Below are 25,208 nucleotides of genomic sequence, written 5' to 3' on the forward strand. Positions count from 1 at the left end.
TGTTTACATAACCTAATGGAGAATTCTGTTCATGTTCACCATCATGGCCACACAACATCTCCCCATACCATTCCCCTTGCATACTACCAAGAGCCCACACACAAAGTTATGGAAACAGAAGGATACTCAAGACAATAGAACACAACCGGAAAGCACTGCAACTTTTATCCAAGGAGTTTTTTATGGCAGAAAAAAGTAATTTGGAGTTATGCGGTAAACTAAAGCTGGCAAGAGACTGAAATTTTATTTAACTTTGCAAGGTAGTTAAGAACAAATTCTTATTTACAATGACTGCCTACCCTGGCCAAACCCAGACGACGCTGGGCCAATTGTGGGCCACCCAATCACAGCCGGATGTGATACAGCCTGGATTCGTACCAGGGACTGTAGTGACACCTCTTTTTATTTTATTTAACTAGGCAAGTCAGTTAAGAACAAATTCTTACTTAAAATGACAACCTAGGAACAGTGGGGTAACTGCCTTGTTCAGGGGCAGAACGACAGAGTTTTACCTTGTCAGCTCTGGGATTCAATCTAGCAACCTTTCAGTTACTAGTCCAACGTTCTAACCGCTAGGCTACCTGCCACTGAGATGCAGTGCTTTAGAACGCTGCGCAACTCTGGAGCCCAAAATATGAACTCAAAAGTGTGATTCTGCCATTGACTAACTGCTAGACACAAAATTCAATGTGCTCATGTTCTATCCTCAGTGTCTGCATTTTAGTGTCCTGGAATGTGTGTATTACCGTTTTGCTTATGTTAATGTAGTGAATGTAGCCTACAGTTTATGCACACATATGTTGTGGTCATTCTGTAGCTCAGTTGGTAGAGCATGGCGCTTGTAACTCCACTGAGACCAGATGTACGCTAAATGGCATATATTATATTATTATATTATGGTGCAATACACTGAGACCAGATGTACGGGTGGGGGAGGTGAGAGAATGATAGACTGAGAGGAGGGGAAATCCTTCTTTACTTAATAGAATATGATATACTCAATGATATAGAATGGTGAAATGATTCAATCAAAGAGACTATCTTTTCATTCTGAATGTCTGATCCATGAACCATCTTTCTGCTTTCCTCTAATAGCCAAACGGCAGGAACAGGCAGCAAATAGCTCATTATTAATTGTAGCTAATTACCTGGGTGTCCAACTGTACCATTTTAATGGCATGGGGTTCGGAGAAGGCCATGGACATAGTGCATTGTCATGGAGAGAGAGAGAGAGAGAGAGAGAGAGAGAGAGAGAGAGAGAGAGAGAGAGAGAGAGAGAGAGAGAGAGAGAGAGAGAGAGAGAGAGAGAGAGATGGGGGGGAGAGAGAGAGAGAGGGGGGGGGACAGATATGGAGAGATATGGAGAGCGAAAGATGGAGAGAATTGATGAAACTTTTACAGCGCTTTTCATTACAGACATAATCTCAAAGCATGTCTTTGCATGTCTCCGTCTCTCACATGTCTCAGTCTCTCACAGTCTTCCTCTTGTGCAATATGTAACACCTACAGCCTAACACCTCTCTCACTATGCTGCAGTTCTATTATGAGGATGTGGGGCATGTCTGTGCAAATGTGTGTGTATACGGTTCTGGGGTTCAACCCTACCAGGTAGCTAACCTTACCAGGCAGCTAACCTTACCAGGCAGCTAACCCTACCAGGCAGCTAACCCTACCAGGCAGCTAAACTTACCAGGTAGCTAACCTTACCAGGCAACTAACCTTACCAGGCAGCTAACCCTACCAGGCAGCTAACCCTACCAGGCAGCTAACCTTACCAGGCAGCTAACCTTACCAGGCAGCTAACCCTACCAGGAAGCTAACCTTACCAGGCAGCTAACCCTAACATGCAACTAACCTTACCAGGCAGCTAAACCTACCAGGCAGCTAACCCTACCAGGCAGCTAACCTTACCCGGCAGCTAACCCTACCAGGCAGCTAACCCTACCAGGCAGGTAACCTTACCACGCAGCTAACACTACCAGGCAGCTAACCTTACCAGGCAGCTAACCTTACCAGGCAGATAACCCTACCAGGTAGCTAACCCTACCAGGCAGCTAACCCTACCAGGCAGCTAACCTAACCATGCATCTAACCTTACCAGGCAGCTAACCTTACCAGGCAGCTAACCCTACAAGGAAGCTAACTCAGAATAAATCCCTACTAGCTCTGGGGAATATTATGAGTCAGTGCTGGGGTGTGTAATTTGACCTGAACATGTGTATATTGACCTCTCGGCCAGGTCATCATTGCCGATGATAACTGACCAACATAGTTGATTAAAAGTTGTACAAATAAATAAGAGTCATGGAAGAGTGGATGGAAGCCTGCTGTACTGTTTTGTTCTGGGAAGGACAATGTGTCCTAAAACCAGATAATAGGATATAATGTCATAGGTAAATGTTAGTGGTCCACTCACCAGTTTGCGTTGACACCAGGTGCAGACTCCACACAGAGCTACGAGCCACACGACACACACCGTCAGCCCCAGAGATACCAGAAACACACTGATAGATAAAGACCCTGCAGAGAGACAGAGGGGGGAGAGAGAGAGAGAGGTTGTGAGGTCTGGGGTCCACTCACCAACCAAGATTTCACAAAATGGGACAAACACCAAATTGAGACTCTGCATGCAGAATTCTACAAAAATATCATCCGTGTACAACGTAGAACACCAAATAATGCATGCAGAGCAGAATTAGGCCGATACCCACTAATTATCAAAATCCAGAAAAGAGCTGTTAAATTCTACATCCACCTAAAAGGAAGCGATTCCCAAACCTTCCATAACAAAGTCAAATCAAATGTATTTATATAGCCCTTCGTACATCAGCTGATATCTCAAAGTGCTGTACAGAAACCCAGCCTAAAACCCCAAACAGCAAGCACCTACAGAGAGATGAACCTGGAGAAGAGTCCCATAAGCAAGCTGTTCCTGGGACTCTGTTCACGAACACAAAAACACCCCACATAGCCCCAGGACAGCGGCACAATTAGACCCAACCAAATCATGAGAAAACAAAAAGATAATTACTTGACATATTGGGAAAGAATTAACAAAAAAACAGAGCAAACTAGAATGCTATTTGGCCCTAAACAGAGAGTACACAGTGGCAGAATACCTGTCCACTGTGACTGACCCAAACTTAAGGAAAGCTTTGACTATGTACAGACTTAGTGAGCATAGCCTTGCTATTGAGAAAGGCCGCCGTAGACAGACCTGGCTCTCAAGAGAAGACAGGCTATGTGCACACTGCCCACAAAATGAGGTGGAAACTGAGCTGCACTTCCTAACCTCCTGTCCAACGTATGACCATATTAGAGATGCATATTTCCTTCAGATTACACAGATCCACAAAGAATTCGAAAACAAATCCAATTTTGATAAACTCCCATATCTACTGGGTGAAATTCCACAGTGTGCCATCACAGCAGCAAGATTGGTGACCTGTTGTCACAAGAAGGGCAACCAGTGAAGAACAAACACCATTGTAAATATAACACATATTTATGCTTATTTATTTTCCCTTGTGTACTTTAGCTATTTGTACATTGTTACAACACTGTATATATATAATATGACATTTGTAATGTCTTTATTGTTTTGAAACTTCTGTATGTGTAATGTTTACTGTTAATTTTTATTGTTTATTTCACTTTTGTATATTATCTTCCTCACTTGCTTTGGCAATGTTAACACATGTTTCCCATGCCAACAAAGCCCCTTGAATTGAATTGAATTGAGAGAGAGAGAGAGAGATGGGGAGAGAGAGGGGGACAGAGGGGGGAGGGGAGAGAGAGGAAGAGAGATAGAGGTCACTGTTAAATGCAAGTCAATCATGAGATGGGAAGGAGAAGGAGAGAAAGGGCAAGACCAAGAGCAAATGTTGTTGAGAGAATATCTATACATATCCCTTTGGCAATATGTTGGTAAAAGAATATCTATACATATCCCTTTGGCAATATGTTGGTAAAAGAATATCTATACATATCCCTTTGGCAATATGTTGGTAAAAGAATATCTCTACATATCCCTTTGGCAATATGTTGTTGAGAGAATATCTCTACATATCCCTTTGGCAATATGTTGTTGAGAGAATATCTCTACATATCCCTTTGGCAATATGTTGGTAAAATAATATCTCTACATATCCCTTTGGCAATATGTTGTTGAGAGAATATCTCTACATATCCCTTTGGCAATATGTTGTTGAGAGAATATCTCTACATATCCCTTTGGCAATATGTTGTTGAGAGAATATCTCTACATATCCCTTTGGCAATATGTTGTTGAGAGAATATCTCTACATATCCCTTTGGCAATATGTTGGTAAAAGAATATCTCTACATATCCCTTTGGCAATATGTTGTTGAGAGAATATCTCTACATATCCCTTTGGCAATATGTTGTTGAGAGAATATCTATACATATCCCTTTGGCAATATGTTGTTGAGAGAATATCTCTACATATCCCTTTGGCAATATGTTGGTAAAAGAATATCTCTACATATCCCTTTGGCAATATGTTGGTAAAAGAATATCTCTACATATCCCTTTGGCAATATGTTGGTAAAAGAATATCTCTACATATCCCTTTGGCAATATGTTGGTAAAAGAATATCTCTACATATCCCTTTGGCAATATGTTGGTAAAAGAATATCTCTACATATCCCTTTGGCAATATGTTGGTAAAAGAATATCTCTACATATCCCTTTGGCAATATGTTGGTAAAAGAATATCTCTACATATCCCTTTGGCAATATGTTGGTAAAAGAATATCTCTACATATCCCTTTGGCAATATGTTGTTGAGAGAATATCTCTACATATCCCTTTGGCAATATGTTGGTCAAATCTAATAAACACATGCAGGAAAAATACACAAATGAGGCATAGGAGAAGTAAGTGTGGGAGGAGAGGGAAGTGTGAGCCTGTAATGTGCTTTTTTAATATGCTCTCTCCCACTCAATCATCACTAACCTGCAGACAGAGCAATCTATCAAGAGAAAAAGGGAAAGAGACAGGGAAAGAGGGCAACTGTACCGGTATAAATATCATGTCTACTTTCCCCATCTGTGTCAGTATCTACAGCTGGTGAATGAATACAGAGTTGCTGAAACGAAGGAAAAGAAAAACAATGGTCATTAAGAGGGTTCAATTACAAGTCTTGTAATCTGCAGCTTCCTTCCTCTTTGGTGTCTCATTGTACATGATCAGTACTGCAGCTTTTCCTCTTGTCTTTTGTTCATCTTTCAAGAAGTCAAGACCAAACTTGAGAGATGAAACCTCTTTCACGCACACATTTCTGGTAAAAAAAAATCACTACATCACTGCATCTTGAATGCTATTCATCTAGCCCACCTCCTCTGCCAAGACAATTCAAAAGGCAAAGACATGTTGGCAAACAACATTGTGCATAAACAATGGACTTCAATTCCACCTCATCCTCCTATTCTTTCTGTTACATTCTCCCTTTCTCTGTCCCTCTGCCTACACAATTCCTCTGCTTTCTCATCCCTCCCTCTCTCCATCCCTCTCTCCACCCCTCTCTCTCTATCCCTCCCTATAAAACTCCAGGTCTTGTAAGTTGTTCATGGCAGAGAACAGAAAGAGTAGCTTGGTAAAAACATCCACATATCACTCTTCCCTCACACTTTCTTTCATTTCCTGTCATCCTTCCTCTATTTCCTACCTTTCTCCATTCTTTCTTGCTCTCATTTGGTTAGTATGTTGTTCAATTTATTTTCCTACTATCTATTGTGAGAAAAATAATACAGTGAGTAGCCTTTGTAGAACACATCCATCAAAGGAAGCAATCAGTTGACATTATGTTTTCAACAGAACCTGAGCAATGACAATGATACTGTAACTATCCATTACTGGTCATCTCACTCAGACAGCAATTCAACATGTCATAATGCTGCTGATAAGTGGCCATAATGGCAGGTGTTTCATGGAGCTCTCATCTTTTCAGTATTTTTTTAAAGGGATGAAATGGATGACCCTGAGGCCTACCATATACAGTATGCTGCTGTAATGTGACAAAAAAAGTAGATATATGTATAGATGCCATTTTTAATTGCAGAGAGTTTTTTTCCTCTTCTCTTACCTTCGTCATTGCTGTGGATTAGACTACAGTGTATACGTTTCAGTGAAATGGTCAAAAACAGTTCCTAGCCTATTTAGTCCACTGTTGAGCTACATAATGGCTGAAGATCATTGTTTGGTTTAAGGTAGGCTAACTTATGAACAAAGACCAATGTTGCGCCGAACAGCCAATGGAGGTTAAACAAACAGCTGTGATTCAGCACAATGGACAGCGGCAGAATCGGAATTCACCCGAACAGTGTGGACCATTTTTTATAGTTGTAGTGGAGCTACCCATTCCATTATGACAATCTCTGAAGATAAATGGGGAATAGCCTATAGGCTTATACCAGGAAGAAATACAGACACAGCATTCTCTCGCATAACCAATAATAACCAAAAACTAGAAAGATAACACACTAACATGATTTAACAATAAGTGTTTAATGACCTGGCCTGGCCTGGCACAAAGGAGCTGTTAAGTACAGCATACATAATAACCAGGAGGAGAAATAAGCTGAGGTAGCTAGCTTCCTGACTGTAAGGTTGCTGTAAGGTTGCTACACGGCGCAATTACTACTGTGAGCTGGCCCACCCTAATATTGAAACTCATCTTGATCTCCCAGAGGCACATCCATTAGATGCTTTTGATAGGGCAGAGAATTGCATCCTGGTCATTAGCTCGGTGAGTTCCTGTAATGATTAAACAGCAGCTTTAATATGTCTACCAGTCCAGCCATGCTGCTGTAAAAGAGCCTGGGATAGAGATACAGTGCCTTGCAAAAGTATTCATCCCCCTTCGCGTTTTTACTATTTTGTTGCATTACAACATGTAATTTAAATGGATTTTCATTTGGATTTCATGTTATGGACATAAAAATAGAAAATAGTCCAGCACTAAGCAAGCGGCACCATGAAGACTATAAAGAGCTCTCCAAACAGGTCAGGGACAAAGTTGTGGAGAAGTACAGATCAGGGTTGGGTTATAAAAAAATATCAGAAACTTTGAACATCCCATGGAGCATGGAAATAAACGGAAAGAAAATGGCACCACAACAAACCTGCCAAGCCTCCCACCAAAACTCACGGACCAGGCAAGGAGGGCATTGATCAGAGAGGCAAGAAAGAGACAAAAGATAACCCTCTATGAGCTGCAAAGCTCCACAGCGGAGATTGGAGTATCTGTCCATAGGATCACTTTAAGCCGTACACTCCATAGAGCTGGGCTTTACGGAAGAGTCGAAAAAAGCCCTTGCTTAAAGAAAAAAAATAAGCAAACACATTTGGTGTTCACCAAAAGACATGTGTCAGATGAGACTAAAATGTTGCTTTTTGCTATCAAGGAAAACGCTATGTCTGGGGCAAACCCAACACCTCTCATTACCCCGAGAACAGCATCCCCACAGTGAAGCTTTGTGGTGGTAGCATCATGCTGTGGGGATGTTTTTCCACTGGCAGAGACTGTGAAACTGGTCAGAATTGAAGGAATGATGGATGGTGCTAAATTCTTGAGGGAAACCTGTTTCAGTCTTCCAGAGATTTGAGGCTGGGATGGAGGTTCACATTCCAGCAGGACAATGACCCTAAGCATACTGCTAAAGCAACACCTGAGTGGTTTAAGGGGAAACATTTAAATGTCTTGGAATGGCCTAGTCAAAGCCCAGATCTCAATCCAATTGAGAATCTGTGGTATGACTTAAATATTGCTGTACACCAGCAGAACCCATCCAATTTGAAGGAGCTGGAGCAGTTTTGCCTTGAAGAATGGGCAAAAATCCCAGTGGCTAGATGTGCCAAGCTTATAGAGACATACCCCAAGAGACTTGTAGCTGTAATTGCTGCAAAAGGTGCCTCTACAAAGTATTGACTTTGGGGGGGGGGGGGTGGGGGGTGAATAGTTATGCATGCTCAAGTTTTCTGTTTACTTGTTGTCACGCCTTGGTCATTGTATCTTGTGTTTTTGTTATATGTTTGGGTAGGCCAGGGTGTGACATGGGTTTATATGTTGTATTTCGTATTGGGGTTTGTATTAATTGGGAGTGTGTATTAGTAGGGGTGTGTCTAGTTAGGCTTGGCTGCCTGAGGCGATTCCTAATTGGAGTCAGCTGATTCTAGTTGTCTCAGATTGGGAACCGTATTTAGGTAGCTTGAGTGCGCGTTGTATTTCGTGGGTGATTGTACCTGTCTTAGTGTTAGTCACCAGATAGGCTGTATTAGTTTCACTCGTTTGTTGTTTTTGTATTTTCAGTTATTTCATGTACCGCATTATTCTTCATTAAAAGTCATGAGTAACCTACACGCTGCATTTCGGTCTGACTCACTACAAACAACAGACGAAGTACATTACACTTGACTTACTTCTTGTTTGTTTCACAATAACAAATATTTTGCATCCTAAAAAAGTGGTAGGCATGTTGTGTAAATCAAACGATACAAACCCCCAAAAAGGAAAAATGCCAAGGGGTGAATACTTTCACAAGACACTGTAGATGGATACACCTGTGCTGCATTTAGAGGAAAAAGGGTGGAAAATAGCAGCAAGCCTAACAGAAGGTGGTGGTACTGTAAACAAGGGGTTGAATCAGACTGTTGTATTACAGCTGTGGTGTGTATGGTCGTTGGGCAGGGACGGGTGCATCAGGTAGGGATGCTTTCAAAAGGATTGCGACAGCTTCCCTAATACTTTTACGGTCCAAATAATTCACATGGAGACTATGAATCACTAAAAGCTAATGAGTTCTGCCCCAGTAAGGCAATTTATTACAGTGTACAACACAAAGACGGCTCTGGCAAAAACAACATGGATGGCCCTTCTCACTGACTCTCTCCCCAGGAGTGGCCCCATGCAGCGCTGTGCTGGGTGTCACACAGAGAGCCTCCTGTGGCTAATTCCAGACCAGACATTCACAGCACTGCAGCTATCACACACACACACACACACACACACACACACACACACACACACACACACACACACACACACACACACACACACACACACACACACACACACACACACACACACACACACACACACACACACACACACACACACACAGCATAAGCTCCTATTGTCTCATTTCATCACTGCCCTCTTGAAAGTTCATTTTTATTGTACACATACTGCATGAGCTTTGGCGTTTCCATAAAACTACAAACAGAAAAATAAAGCGAGTGTCTTTTCAGTCTATTCCTCTCAGTTGTTATATTTCTCTCTCATCTTCCCACTCTGAGCCCCTGTCGGTCCACCACTATTTTCCCTCATCAAGTAATTACATGATTTTCTACTGAAACGATTAAAACTACTCATCAGAAAGAATAGCCTCCATAACAATCCCTCCAACCCTCTCTGGTTTTTAAACCCACATTAACCCCACATGCAGCCATCCTCTCCACTGGTTTACTAGTATCTAAGGATTGTACGGATAGATAAAAAGATGACCAAATTACACTGCAATTGGTGTCTGTTTTGTGATGGGTAGGGTACCAAATGCATGCATATTCAACATCTCTACCTGAAAGTCCCAGGTATGCCTGCATCTACACCTGGCTGCTCTCATCCTTCTCACTCTGAACTAAAGGTTGCTGCTGTCTGTCTTCCCCAGGCACCTCTCTCTCCACCTCGCCAGACAGATGTAGAGGATCCATCATAATGAGGTCACTGACCCACTTCTAAAACACACACACATAACGGCATCATCATTTCATCAGCATAATCACTAAGTCATCTGCTGTAACTACGAGTGATGGGGGAAAAAACACTTTTGGGGCTACTGTAGGTAGAGTTAGAGTTCGTTAGGGTTAGCTAGCGTTAGGTTGGCTGTACCTGCGCCAAAACGCTGGTATTTTTAATCTTATATCTTATAGTTGGTTCTCCATCTTTGTTTTAAATAGTGAGCCAACATTTTTTCAACTCTTTTATTTCCCTGACTGATCAAAAGCAACTGCTCTCTCTTGTCTCTCTGCAGCAGACATATAGTGAGCAATATGTTTGGAACATCAAATCGCAATAAAATCACAGTATCGAATAGCAATACAGTTGAAGTCAGAAGGTTACATAAACCTTAGCAAAATACATTTCAACGCTGTTTTTCGCAATTCCTGACATTTAATCAGGTAAAAAATTACCCGTCTTAGGTCAGTTATGAGTGAAATGTCCGATTAATAGTAGAGAGAATGATTTATTTCAGCTTTTATTTCTTTCATCACATTCCCAGTGGGTCAGAAGTTTACATACACTTAATTATTATTTGGTAGCATTGCCTTTAAATTGTTTAACGTTTTGGGTAGCCTTCCACAAGCTTCCCACAATAAGTTGGGTGAATATCGGCCCATTCCTCCTGACAGAGCTGGTGTAACTGAGTCAGGTTTGTAGGTCTCCTTGCTCGCACACGCGGACAAGGACTTTATGATGGCCACTCCAATACCTTGACTTTGTTGTCCTTAAGCAATTTTGACACAACTTTGGAAGTATACTTGAGGTCATTGTCCATTTGGAAGACCCATTTGCAACCAAGCTTCAACTTCCTGACTGATGTCTTGAGATATTGCTTCAATATATCAACATAATTTTCCTCCCTTATGATGCCATCTATTTTGTGAAGTGCACCAGTCCCTCTTTGCAGCAAAGCACCCCAACAACATGATGCTGCCACCCCCGTGCTTCAACATTTGGGATGGTGTTCTTCGGCTTGCAAGCATCCCCCTTTTTCCTCCAAACATAACGATGGTGATTTTGGCCAAACGGTTCTATTTTGTTTCATCAGACCAGAGGACATTTCTCCAAAAAGTATGATCTTTGTTCCCATGTGCAGTTGCAAACCGTAGTCTGTCTTTTTTTATGGCGGTTTTTGAGCAGTGGCTTCTTCCTTGCTGAGCGGCCTTTCAGGTTATTTCGATATAGGACTGGTTTTACTGTGGATATAGATACTTTGTACCCGTTTCCTCCAGCATCTTCACAATGTCCTTTGCTGTTGTCCTGGGATTGATTTGCACTTTTTGCACCAAAGTACGTTCATCTCTAGGAGACAGAACGCATCTCCTACCTGATCGTATGACGGCTCCGTGGTCCCATGGTGTTTATACTTGCATACTATTGTTGTACAGATGAACGTGGTACCTTCAGGCATTTGGAAATAGCTCCCAATGATGAACTAGACTTGTGGAAGCCTACACTCTTTTTTGTTGGGGTGTTTTTTTCTTGGCTGATTTCTTTTGATTTTCCCATGATGTCAATCAAAGAGGCACTGGGTTTGAAGGTAGGCCTTAAAATACATCCACAGGTACACCTCCAATTGACTCAAATGATGTCAATTAGCCTATCAGAAGCTTCTAAAGCCATTACTTAATTCCTGGAATTTTCAAAGCTATTTAATGGCACAGTCAAATTACTGTGTGTAAACTTCTGACCCACTGGAATTGTGATACAGTGAATTATAAGTGAAATAATCTGTCTGTAAACAATTGTTGGAAAAATTACTTGTGTCATTGTAACGGTTTTCTTTAGGTGAAGTAGAGGCAGACCAAAATGCAGCGTGGTTTCTTTGATTCATGTTTAATAACAAAAAGATAAACACGAACACTACAAAACAATAAACATGGCAAACCAAAAACAGCCATATCTGGTACAAAACACAGAGACAGGAACAATCACCCACAAACACACAGTGAAACCCAGGCTACCTAAATATGGTTCCCAATCAGAGACAATGACTAACACCTGCCTCTGATTGAGAACCATATCAGGCCAGACAAAGAAATAGACAAACAAGACATCCAACATAGAATGCCCACTCAGATCACACCCTGACCAACCAAAACATAGAAACATACAAAGCAAACTATGGTCAGGGTGTGACAGTCATGTACAAAGTAATTGTCCTAACTGACTTGCCAAAACAATAATTTGTTAATAGGAAATGTGTGGAGTGGTTGAAAATTTGTTTTAATGACTCCAACCTAAGTGTATGTAAACTTCCGACTTCAACTGTACATACAGTATATGCTGTAGAATCGTGAGAATCGCAGTACATATTGTATTGTGAGGTGCCTGGCATTTCCCAGGCCTAGTAACTACCGACATATTTTATCCTCCATGTCAATTGTGAGGGCATCGATTGGGATAAAATAAATATTTACAAATGACTCAGTGTGATTCACTTGATGACCTGTTTCAGTGCACCACCGTGAGGACCCGGAGCTGCTTTAAGTGAGAATCCTGCACGCTGTCAGAAGAGCCCCCTCCCTTCTTCCCTCTCTACCTCCCTCCCTTCTTCCCTCTCTCTCTCCTCTGCTTCACTTGCTGTGCTAATCTGCTTGTGTTCTGCTCACTCAGCCACTGGTGTTTGTGCCCAAGCTGACACAGAATCAGGGCTATTAGTCACAGGGGACCAGCAGAGGAGCATGTCTGTCTGGTCCAGGGTACGGGGCTGGGCGATCGGGGAAGGCAGAGCAGAGTGAAGCCCCACCTGGAGAGCTGAACCCTTGACCCTGCCACCCGCCACTAGGACCAACCATCAGCGGAGAAAAAGAGCCGACACCTTGGCTGTTCTCATTATACAGGACCAGCACCTGAGAGCCATTCCTGTAACAGTATATTGCCACTAGATCTCATGTTAGGCGGGTTACAGGGTGAGCCAGCATCACTGTAACTATTCTGCTTTCTGCACAGTCACCCCATTCCAATGAGTTCATCTGGGCTACAATACCCGGACTCCTTCATCTGCCGGTATGGGGCACAGAACCCCGTCGATACTTCACGACTGGACTACCGACGTAATCTGCTCAAGGGGGTACTCAACTGGTTCCTACGTCGCGATGTCCCCTGAATGCCCATCTGCTAGCTGTCTAGAGCATATCGGACTGTTGGCTAATAGGCCCATCGGCCAATTTCTTGGGTCACTATACCTATTATGCCATTGGCTTGGGCCCCTTTTACTCAACAAAGCCCTGCTTATCCATCAAGACTGGACTACCAATGTAATCTGCCGGAGGATTTTTTCCAACAGGCCCCTCCGCCGCGACGTCTCCTGAATGCCCATCTGCTAGCCTGCTAGCTGGGGCCCGCTAGCTGTCTAGAGCATTTTGGACTGTTAGATGAATAGATCCATCGGCCAATTTCTTGGGCCACTATACCTATTTTGCCAATTGGACTTGGACTCCTCTGCTACTTGGAACCCTACTAATCCATCACGACTGGTCTATCGACATCACCGCACAAGGAGGCGACGTACCTCTAAGGACTTTCTGCTAGCCTGCTAGCCCTGGCCTGCTAGCTGTCTGAATCGCCGTGTCTCTAGCCAGCCCAACCACTCACTGGACCCCTATGATCACCCGGCTCCGCATGCCTTTCCCTAATATCAATATGCCTTGTCCATTACTTTCCTGGTTAGTGATTATTGTCTTATTTCACTGTAGAGCCTCTAGCCCTGCTCAATATGCCTTAACCAACCATTTAGTTCCACCTCCCACGGATGCAATGACATCACCTGGTTTAAATGTTTCTAGAGACAATATCTCTCTCATCATTACTCAATGCCGAGGTTTATCTCCAATGTACTCACATCCTACCATACCTTTGTCTGTACATTATGCCTTGAATCTATGCTATTGCACCCAGAAACCTGCTCCTTTTACTCTCTGTTCTGAATGTACTAGACACGCAGTTCTTATAGTCTTTAGACGTACCCTTATCGTACTCCTCCTCTGTTGTAGAGGTTAATCCAGGCCCTGCAGTGCCTAGCTCCACTCCTATTCCCCAGGTGCTCTCCTTTGTTGACTTCTGTAACCGTAAAAACCTTGGTTTCATGCATGTTAACAGTATAAGCCTACTCCCTAAGTTTGTTTTATTCACTGCTTTAGCACACTCTGCCAACCCGGATGTCCTAGCCATTTCTGAATCCTGGCTTAGGAAGACCACCAAAACCCCTGAAATTTCCATCCCTAACTATAACATTTTCTGACAAGACAGGACTGCCAAAGGGGGCGGGGTTGCAATCAGTCAACTTACTGTGTGCATTTCGCTACACTCGCATTAACATCTGCTAACCATGTGTATGTGACAAATAAAATTTGATTTGATTTGATTTTAATCTACTGCAGAGATAGCCTGCAAAGTTCTATCTTACTATTCAGGTCTGTAGCCAAACAATTAGAGCTTCTACATTTAAAAATCCACCTTTCTCATCGCGCACCTGCGACTCCTGTGGCGGTGCGCGCTAACCAAGGTTGCCAGGTGCACGGTGTTTCCTCTGACACATTGGTGCGGCTGGCTTGGATGGCGCTGTGTTAAGAACCAGTGCGGCTTGGTTGGGTTGTGTATCGGAGGACGCATGACTTTCAATCTTCGTCTCTCCTTAGCCCATACGGGAGTTGTAGCGATGAGACAAGATAGTAGCTACTAAACAATTGGATACCACGAAATTGGGGAGATAAAGGGGTAAAAAAAAAAAAAATCCACCTTTCCGGAAACAAGTCTCTCACCGTTGCCGCTTGCTATAGACCACCCTCTGCCCCCAGCTGTGCCCTGGACACCATATGTGAATTGATTACCCCCCATCTATCTTCAGAGTTCATGCTGCTAGGTGACCTAAACTAGGACATGCTTAACACCCCGGCCATCCTACAATCTAAGCTTGATGCCCTTCATCTCACACAAATTATCAATGAACCCACCAGGTACAATCCCAAATCCATAAACAAAAGGCACCCTCATAGATATCATCCTAACCAACTTGCCCTCCAAATACACCTCGGCTGTTTTCAACCAAGATCTCAGCGATCACCGCCTCATTGCTTGCATCCGTAATGGGTCTGCGGTCAAATGACCACCCCTCATCACTGTCAAACGGTCCCTAAAACACGTCAGCGAGCAGGCCTTTCCAATCGACCTGGCCCGGGTATCCTGGAAGGATATTGACCTCATCCCGTCAGTAGAGGATGCCTGGTTATTCTTTAAAATTGCCTTCCTCACTATCTTAAATAAGCATGCCCCATTCAAAAAATGTAGAACCAGGAACAGATATAGCCCTTGGTTCTCTCCAGACCTGACTGCCCTTGACCAGCACAAAAACATCCTGTGGTGTTCTGCATTAGCATTGAATAGCCCCCGTGATATGCAACTTTTCAGGGAAGTTAGGAACCAATATACAAAGGCAGTTAGGAAAGCTAAGGCTAGCTTTTTCAAACAGAAATTTGCATCCTGTAGCACAAACTCAAATAAGTTCTGGGACAGTCCATGGAGAATAAGAGCACCTCCTCCCAGCTGCCCACTGCACTGAGGCTAGGAAACAATCTCACCACCGATAAATAGACTATAATTGAGAATTTAAATAACCATTTTCCATGGCTGGCCATGCTTTCCATCTGGCTACCCCTACCCCGGTCAACAGCCCTGCACCCCCCACAGCAACTCGCCCAAGCCTCCCCATTTCTCCTTCACCCAAATTCAGATAGCTGATGGTCTGAAAGAGCTGCAAAATCTGGACCCCTACAAATCAGCCGGGCTAGACAATCTGGACCCTCTCTTTCTAAAATGATCTGCCGAAATTTTTGCAACCCCTATTACTAGCCTGTTCAACCTCTCTTTCGTATCGTCTGAGATTTCCATAGATTGGAAAGCTGCCGCGGTCATCCACCTCTTCAAAGGGGGAGGCACTCTAGACCCAAACTGCTACAGACCTATATCTATCCTACCCTGCCTTTCTAAGGTCTTCGAAAGCCAAGTTAACAAACAGATTACCGACCATTTCGAATCCCACCGTCATTCTCCGCTATGTAACCTGGTTTCAGAGCTGGTCATGGGTGCACCTCAGCCACTCTCAAGGTCCTAAACGATATCATAAGAGACATTACTGTGCAGACGTATTCATCCTTGGTTTCTCAAATGATTGCCTCGCCTGGTTCACCAACTACTTCTCTGATAGAGTTCAGTGTGTCAAATCGGAGGGCCTGTTGTCCGGACCTCTGGCAGTCGGGCCGACTCTCTTCTCTGTATACATCAATGATGTCGCTCTTGCTGCTGGTGATTCTCTGATCCACCTCTACGCAGACGACACCATTCTGTATACATTTGGCCCTTCTTTGGACACTGTGTTAGCTAACCTCCAGATGAGCTTCAATGCCATACAACTCTCCTTCCGTGGCCTCCAACTGCTCTTAAATGCAAGTAAAACTATGCATGCTCTTCAACTGATCGCTGCCCGCACCTGCCCGCCTGCCCAGCATCACTACTCTGGACGGTTTTGACTTAGAATATGTGGACAACTACAAATACCTCGGTGTCTGGTTAGACTGTAACCTCTCCTTCCAGACTCACATTAAGCATCTCCAATCCAAAATTAAATCTAGAATCGGCTTCCTATTTCGCAACAAAGCATCCTTCACTCATGCTGCCAAACATACCCTCGTAAACCTAAACCTGACCATCCTACCGATCCTCGACTTCGGCGATGTCATTTACAATATAGCCTCAAACACTCTACAAATTGTATGCAGTCCATCACAGTGCCACCCGTTTTGTCACCAAAACCCCATATACTACCCCCCACTGTGTATGCTCTCGTTGCTCTCATTGGCTGGCCCTCACTCCATACTCATCGCCAAACCCACTGGCTCCAGGCCATCTAGGTCTCTGCTAGGTAAAGCCCCACCTTATCTCAACTCACTGCTCACCATAGCAGCACCCACCCGTCGCACACGCTCCAGCAGTTTTACCTCACTGGTCACCCCCAAAGCCACTTCTTCCTTTGGCCAACCTTTCCTTCCAGTTCTCTGCTGCCAATGACTGGAACGAACTGCAGAAATTACTGAAGCTGGAGACTCATATCTCCCTCACTAGCTTTAAGCACCAGCTGTCAGAGCAGCTCACAGATCACTGCACCTGTACATACCCCATCTGTAAATGGCCTATCCAGCTACCTCATCCCCATACTTTATTTACTTTATTTACTTTATCCCCATACTTTATTTACTTTATTACTTTATTTATTTATCTTGCTCCTTTGCTCCCCAGTATATCTACTTGCACATTCACTTTCTGCACATCTACCATTCCAATGTTTAATTGCTATATTGTAATTACTTCGCCACCATGGCCTATTTATTGCCTTACCTCCCTTTTCCTACCTCATTTGCACACACCGTATATAGACTTTTTCTACTGTATTATTGACTGTATGTTTGTTTATTCCATGTGTAACTCTGTGTTGTTGTATGTGTCGAACTGCTTTGCTTTATCTTGACCAGGTCACAGTTGTAAATGAGAACTTGTTCTCAACTAGCCTACCTGGTTAAATAAAGGTGTTCTCAACTAGCCTACCTGGTTAAATAAAGGTGTTCTCAACTAGCCTACCTGGTTAAATAAAGGTGTTCTCAACTAGCCTACCTGGTTAAATAAAGGTGTTCTCAACTGGCCTACCTGGTTAAATAAAGGTGTTCTCAACTGGCCTACCTGGTTAAATAAAGGTGTTCTCAACTGGCCTACCTGGTTAAATAAAGGTGAAATCAAATAAATAAATCAATAAATAAAAATGTATTTTCTTAGTAGCCCCCGGGCAGGTGAAAAATGTTCCCTCAACGCCGAGACAACATTGCCTATCATCTGGAGCCCTGGCAGTCCCAACAAAACGCTCTTAAACCTCATTTATTTGATTGACAGGTGTGTTTATCCGGGCAAAACATCCAAGCAGTTCACAGGCAGGACCCATCAAAGGCCATTTCTCATAGCCATGCCTTTACTGAGGAAGATTCAAAGGTTTGTTTTGAGCGACAAGGCCATCTATGGCTGAGTGTGTGCAGTTGAGTCATCATAACTCAGGGACAGATGCAGAGGTGAAGAGACTACAAGTGAGAGAGTGGGAGTGGAGGTCAGAGAAGCCACTGTAAGAGACCGAGGGATTCTGAGAGTAGAGAAGGAGCAGCTGCATTAAAATATGAGCTTTCTGTGGGGTTACAGATGTCACGGGTCAACTGAGGGAGAGAAGTGGAGGGACAAAGACAAGAAAGGATCATGTGTTGAATTGCTTTACAGAGCAACTGCCCCTAAAAAGCAACTTCTTGTTTTAAAAATGGCCTATGTGGCATCGCTGTGGTCATAAATTCTGCCTGGACCAAAACTGAGATTTGTGAGACGATAGGAAAAAAATTGTATGTTACAGAAAGAAGAGTACTGTAACAGTTTTCCTTGGGTTGAGTTTATTTCAATCCTGTCCACATACCCACAGCTGGTAGCACCCAAGTAATCATCAATTTGGAGCACAGTGACCGAGTAGTAATAACCATGGTCAATTTGGTTTGACATTTGATATCCCTATGAGGCTAGTTAGGGACCATCAGTAAATCACACAATATACATGGAACAATATTTTAAATGTCAATAGCTCCAAATTTCAATTACTTAAAGACCTTAAACAATTTATAAATTGTGAAAATTCAAATACAAATATTGAAAGCATTTAATGAGACAACTAAAAGATGTGCAACATGAAAATATTGTCCCATTTACATTGAGTCATTTATTGACGGTCCCAACTATCCCCAGAGATAACAAAGTTGGTTTGACATTGGATAGCCTAACAGTTACTTCAAGATACAATACCTGGTTAGAGTGTTAAGTTATCTAGAAGGGTGAGTGGCTAACTGTGCACTGTTTAGACAGAAAGAATGTGCAAACGTTTGCCACATGCGAACACACAAGAGACACCCACATTAACCCCCCCCCACCCCACCCCAAGACAACTCTCGTTTGGCTTCAGTCATGGCCGCTGCTTTTCTTAATGACCAAGCTAAAAAAAAACGATGCCAAATCAGGAAGTTCAGCCCCCTTTAAAGAGCAAAGAAAATAACACCCAAGTAAGGAAGAATATATTTAGGGGTGGTGAGGAGAGAGAGGGGTAGAGGTTGGGTTGAGAAGGGGGAGAGGGGAGGATGAAAGAAATGTAGTATTTTCAGTCCAGTTGGCAGTTCACCTGCAGCTCTTACACATTCTGAATGTAAAGTTGAGTTTTCCCTCCAATAAAACAAAAACATTTCTGAAAGTCCACTGCTAAAGATCTCAGAGGTGCTGCTGTCTAAAGAGAAGAGAGAGCCAAGAAAAAGCTGGATTGCAAGTTGCGGAGGCGAAAGAAACGCACACCTGTCTAGGCGAGGTGCTGGCTAGAAGAGTAGAACACTTGAAAAATAAAAGGAGAGCCTCACACTAGGAGCACAGATGCAATAATTTAATAACCAATGTTTCGACAGACAAGCTGTCTTTATCAGGGTATAATGACAAACGGATTGCAAGTTGCAACAAAGAGAAATGCGCATAAAAATTCACACAGAACATCCACAGCACCTCCAGGAGAGTATCCTACTACCGACAGAATGTACAGCTGAGTGAGCTATACAGAGCTACACTACATGACCAAAATTATATGGACACCTGCTCTTCTAACATCTCATTCCAAAGTCATGGACATAAATATGGAGTAGGTTCCCCCGTTGCTGCTATAACAGCATCCACTCTTCTGGGATGGCTTGTTGGAACATTGTTGCAGGGACTTGCTTCCAATCAGCCACAAGAGTATTAGTGAAGTCGGGCAATGATGTTGGGTGATTGGTCCTGGCTTGGAGTTCCAATTCATTCCAAAGGTGTTCGATGGAGTTGAGGTCAGGGCTCTGTGCAGGCCAGTCATGTTCTTCTACACCAATCTCGACAAAACATTTCTGTATGGACATCGCTTTGTGCATGGGGGCATTGTCATGCTGAAACAGGAAAGGGCCTTCCCCAAACTGTTGTCACAAAGTTGGAAGCACAGAATTGTCTAGAATGTCATTGTATGCTGTAGCGTTAAGATTTCAATTCCCTGGAACCTAGGGGCCTAGCCCGAACCTAGAAAAACAGCCCCAGACCATTATTCCTCCTCCACCAAACTTTATAATTGGCACTATACGTTGGGGCAGGTAGCGTTCTCCTGGCATCCGCCAAATCCAGATTCGTCTGATGGATTGCCAGATGGTGAAGCGTGATTCATCACTCCAGTGAATGCGTTTCCACTGCTCCAGAGTCCATCGGCGGCAAGCTTTACACCACTACAGCCGATGCTTTACATTGTGTATCTTAGGCTTGTGTATGGCTGCACAGCCATGGGAACCCATTTCATGAAGCTCCCGATGAACAGTTCCTGTACTGACGTTGCTTCCTGAAGCAGTTTGGAACCCAGTAGTGAGTGGTACAACCGAGGACAGGCGATTTTCACGTGCTACGTGCTTCAGCATTCGGTGCTCCCATTCTGTGAGCTTGTGTGGCCTACCACTTCATAGCTGAGCCGTTGTTGCTCCTAGACGTTTCCACTTAACAGCACTTACAGTTGACCGGGGAAGCTCTAGCATGGTAGAAATTTGACGAACTGACTTGTTGGAAAGGTGGCATCCTATGACGTTGCCATGTTGAAAGCGACAGAGTTCTTCAGTCAGGCCATTCTACAGCCAATGTTTGTCTATGGAGATTGAATGACTGTGTGCTCAATTTTACACACCTGTCAGCAATGGGTGTGGCTGAAATAGCCAAATCCACTAATTTGAAGGGGTGACCACATACACTATATATACAAAAGTTCATTCTACACATAAATTCACTTAGATCTCGCTCACTATATCTACACAATCAGTATCCATCATGGTAACCGTGCTCTCCTTACAGTTAGTGCCAAAATAAACCAAAGAAATCTTATTTCAATGTTCTGCACGTGACACCATTACCCGATATTATCATCCTCCCATCAGCTCTTCCCTTCCCTTTCCTCCTCCTGTATAATCTAGCTGTGGTCTCTCTCTCTAACACAGATGGGGAGAGTAGGGATGGTGAGGCAGAGTTGGAGCGGGAGATGGGGATGAACCTTGATCTCTTAACAAGCTACTGACAACCCTGCTGACACCGGAACAGAACACAGACCTATACATTCATAAACACATTACATGACACATACATGCTCTGTAAATCCCAACTTCACCCAGACCCATTATTGAGGAGCATGCCCACACATATATTATGCACACTCTCTGAACCACATCACATCATTTCACATCAGTCCAGGGTGTGAGGGGAGAGGAGAAGAGAGAATTGGGAGGAGAAGAGAGGAGAGGAGTGGAGACGAGAGAGCAGGATTATGGGAATAAAGTCCTGCTACTGCTCTATAGCAGGGTCCCCAGAGGGGGCAGAGGTGTCTGGGTGCATTAGGGAGGACTCTGTGACAGGGCTGTGCTTGGGAGAAGGGTGCCAGCCAGTCTCATGGTGAATCAGTCACACTCGCACACAGGTCACGTAATCCGTGCACCTGACGGGGTTTACTAAGGGGTTTGAGTCTTTCCAGCACCGCAGCACTGTCCAACTCTACACAGGACTAATTTTCTCTTGCAATGACTGTTACGGAGAAACAGACACATGGGGCCCTATAAAATCTATTTTATTTTCCGCCTGATTTCGTTTATTTTTTTCCCCCACATTCCGTTTCTCTGTTTTGTTTTTCCAGGTTTCCTTTTCCCTGATTTTTTTCAGGTTTTCGAACTCAAAATCACACTTTTTTATATAGATTTTGGGGTTGTAGTTCATTCCAGTGCACACCGAGGAATTTTGTAGCACACACAAAGTTTGCTAAACAAATTGATGCAAATAATCATTATATCATTCTGCTAGGTAAGCATAGGCTACTTTGTAGTTAACATTTAATTTAGAAGGTTTTTGGGAAAGCTTTCCATCTACCAGAAGATTTTTCATTAGCATCATCACTAACGGCGACACAAAGTGCTAGCGGGCACTACACATATACAGACAGGGGGAATTCTCATTGTCTCTTCAGACGGTGACAGGAAATACAAATCACTGATGCATTCTGTTAATGTCTTATGATAAACTTGACTAATTAATTCATTTCCAATACATTTAGTTGATTCCCTACTAAGTTCAATTTTTTTTAAATATTGTTGGATTCTGTGATTCTGTCCGTGTTCTCCGCATCGTAGATTTTATAGGGCCCTACACACATCTCTCTCTCAGTTTTTCAGTCCCTCAGCCAGACACACACAGACGCCTTGGCCTTTGGAGCCATGTGGAAAGGCCAGTCTTTTGTGGTCAGATGCATAAACCTGGGTCTGATGACCTCAGTGCAAAGATAATTAGACAGTGGTGGTGCCTCCGTCTGGCTCTGTCACTTTAAGGTCCCTGTGTGGAGGGCTTTATGACTTCATTACTGGCAGTTAAACCCGCGAACAGTGTTAACCCTGCCCCACAACACAGTGATGGACTGGAGTGCTGAGTGCTTTTGACAGGGGAGTCCATTAAACATAACCCCAAATGGACACACCTCCTCTGGCCCCTGCTTTTGCGTCCACAGCCTGTCTGGCCGTTGGGTTGGGGGCCTGTATGTGGAGCGATATGTCACTCGCGCTCTCTTTGACTCTCTCTCTCTCTCTGTTTTCAGGAGTCTGTCTATTTAGGTGTCTACTGTCGGGTGTCTGCTCGTTGTCTGTTCTTTCACATCTGGTCAGTTCGTCTGTCTGGTTGACTATCTCTCCAACCATCTGTTTGCCTGCCCATCACATAACCCTTCTGCCAACATCTTGCATATCCATCTCCCTCCCACTTATCAGCGTGGCAATAGGTTAGTCTCTGTGTCTCTGTGGAAAGAGACAGATGTGAACAAGGGAGATGGAGGGGAGAGAAGAAGGGGGCGAACCGAGACAAGAGATAGAAAGGCAGAAAGAGAGAACAGAAACAGCCTGGGGATCATCAGATCATCACTCTGTGTGTCTGTGTGGCAGAGGGAGAGAGAGAGTGGGGTCACAGACAGGGAACGGATGCCATACTGAACAAGCGTTACCACCCATTAACATGCATTAGCACTTTTAAAGGGTCCTTTATTAGAGGCAACACTGCTGGAATGAGCTCGGCCTCCCAAGGTCATGTTCAGAGACAGCGAGGAGGAGAGATGTGAACCTTTTGTTGACATGGCTATTTGTTATTCACCAAATACTTATTTTCCACCATAATTTGCAAATAAATTCGTTAAAAATCCTAAAATGTGATTTTCTGGATTTTTTTTTCTCATTTTGTCTGTCATGGTTGAAGTGTACCTATGATGATAATTACAGGCCTCTCTCATCTTTTTAAGTGGGAGAACTTGCACAATTGGTGACTGACTAAATACTTTTTTGCCCCACTGTATACAATTGAAGTTGGAAGTTTACATACACTTATGTTGGAGTCATTAAAACTAGTTTTTCAACCGCTCCACAAATTTCTTGTTAACAAACTATAGATTTGGCAAGTCGGGTTGGGACATCTACTTTGTGCATGACAAGTCATTTTTCCAACAAGTAATTTTTCCCACAAGTAATTTTTCCCACAATTCCAGTGGGTCAGACTTTTACATACACTAAGTTGACTGTGCCTTTAAACAGCTTGGAAAATTCCAGAAAATGGCTTTAGAAGCTTCTGATAGGCTAATTGACATAATTTGAGTCAATTGGAGGTATACCTGTGGATGTATTTCAAGGCCTACCTTCAAACCCAGTGCCTCTTTGATTGATATCATGGGAAAATCAAAAGAAATCAGCCAAGACCTAAGGAAAAGAATTATAGACCACTACAAGTCTGGTTCATCCTTGGGAGCAATTTCCAAACGCCTGAAGGTACCAGGTTCATATGTACAAACAATAATATGCAAGTATAAACACCACGGGACCATGCAGCCATCATACCACTCAGGAAGGAGACGTATTCTGTCTCCTAGAGATGAACATGCTTTGGTGCAAAAAGTGCAAATCAATCCCAGAACAACAGCAAAGGACCTGGTGAAGATGCTGGAGGAAACAGGTACTAAAGTATCTATATCCACAGTAAAACCAGTCCTATATCGACATAACCTGAAAGGCTGCTCAGCAAGGAAGAAGCCACTGCTCAAAACAGCCATAAAAAAGCCAGACTACGGTTTGAACTGCACATGGGGATAAAGATCATACTTTTTGGAGAAATGTCCTCTGGTCTGATGAAACAAAAATAGAACTGTTTGGCCCAAATGACCATTGTTATGTTTGGAGGAAAAAGGGGGAGGCTTGCAAGCCCAAGAACACCATCCTAACCGTGAAGCACGGGGGTGGCAGCATCATGTTGTGGGGGTGCTTTGCTGCAGGAGGGACTGGTGCATTTCACAAAATAGATGGCATCATGAGAGAGGAAAATTATGTGGATACATTGAAGCAACATCTCAAGACATCAGTCAGGAAGTTAAAGCTTGGTTGCAAATGGGTCTTCCAAATGGACAATGACCCCAAGCATCCTTCCAACGTTGTGTCAAAATGGCTTAAGGACAACAAAGTCAAGTTATTGGAGAGGCCATCACAAAGCCAAGACCTCAATCCTATTGGAAATTTGTGGGCAGAACTGAAAAAGCATGTGGAAGCAAGGAGGCCTACAAACCGGACTCAGTTACACCATCTCTGTCAGGAGGATTGGGACAAAATTCACCCAACTTATTGTGGGAAGCTTGTGGAAGGCTACTTGAAATGTGTGACCCAAGTTAAACAATTTAAAGGCAATGCTACCAAATACTAATTGAGTGTATGTAAACTTCTGACCCACTGGGAATGTGATGAAATAAATAAAAGCTGAAATAAATAATTCTCTCTAGTGTTATTCTGACATTTCACATTCTTAAAATAAAGTGTTGATCCTAACTGACCTAAGACAGGGCATTTTTACCCGGATCAAATGTCAGGAATTGTGAAAAACTGAGTTGAAATGTATTTGGCGAAGGTGTATGTAAACTTCCGACTTCACCTGTACATATTTAGTCAATAGTGAGGCAGGTAGCCTAGTGGTTAGAGCATTGGGCCTGTAACTGAAAGGTTGCTGGATCAAATCCCCAAGCTGACAAGGTAAAAATCTGTCATTCTTCCCCTGAATAAGGCAGTCAAACCCAATGTTCCCCGGTAGGCTGTCATTGTAAATAAGATTTTTTCTTAACTGACTCAGTTAAATCAAGGTTAAAAAAGCAGTGCCATTTAAAGTGCAATTTAATAATAATTTATTGAAACCGTAACATCAACTGGTTATATTATATCGTCGAACACAATCTTCAAAAATGA

The 25,208-nt window shown here is 43.2% G+C and overlaps 1 protein-coding gene across 1 annotated transcript in view; it reads right to left on the reverse strand.

Annotated features, from left to right (window-relative positions):
- The window catches only part of LOC124035629 (synaptotagmin-7-like), a 134,061-nt gene that overhangs the window by 65,495 nt on the left and 43,358 nt on the right, over positions 1-25,208 (reverse strand). The window contains exon 2 of the mRNA XM_046349176.1: positions 2,417-2,520. Coding sequence (XP_046205132.1) covers positions 2,417-2,520 — 104 coding nt within the window. The remainder of the gene's footprint in view (positions 1-2,416; positions 2,521-25,208) is intronic.

This window comes from Oncorhynchus gorbuscha, linkage group LG05 (assembly GCF_021184085.1).
Source record: "Oncorhynchus gorbuscha isolate QuinsamMale2020 ecotype Even-year linkage group LG05, OgorEven_v1.0, whole genome shotgun sequence".
Classification (NCBI taxonomy): domain Eukaryota; kingdom Metazoa; phylum Chordata; class Actinopteri; order Salmoniformes; family Salmonidae; genus Oncorhynchus; species Oncorhynchus gorbuscha.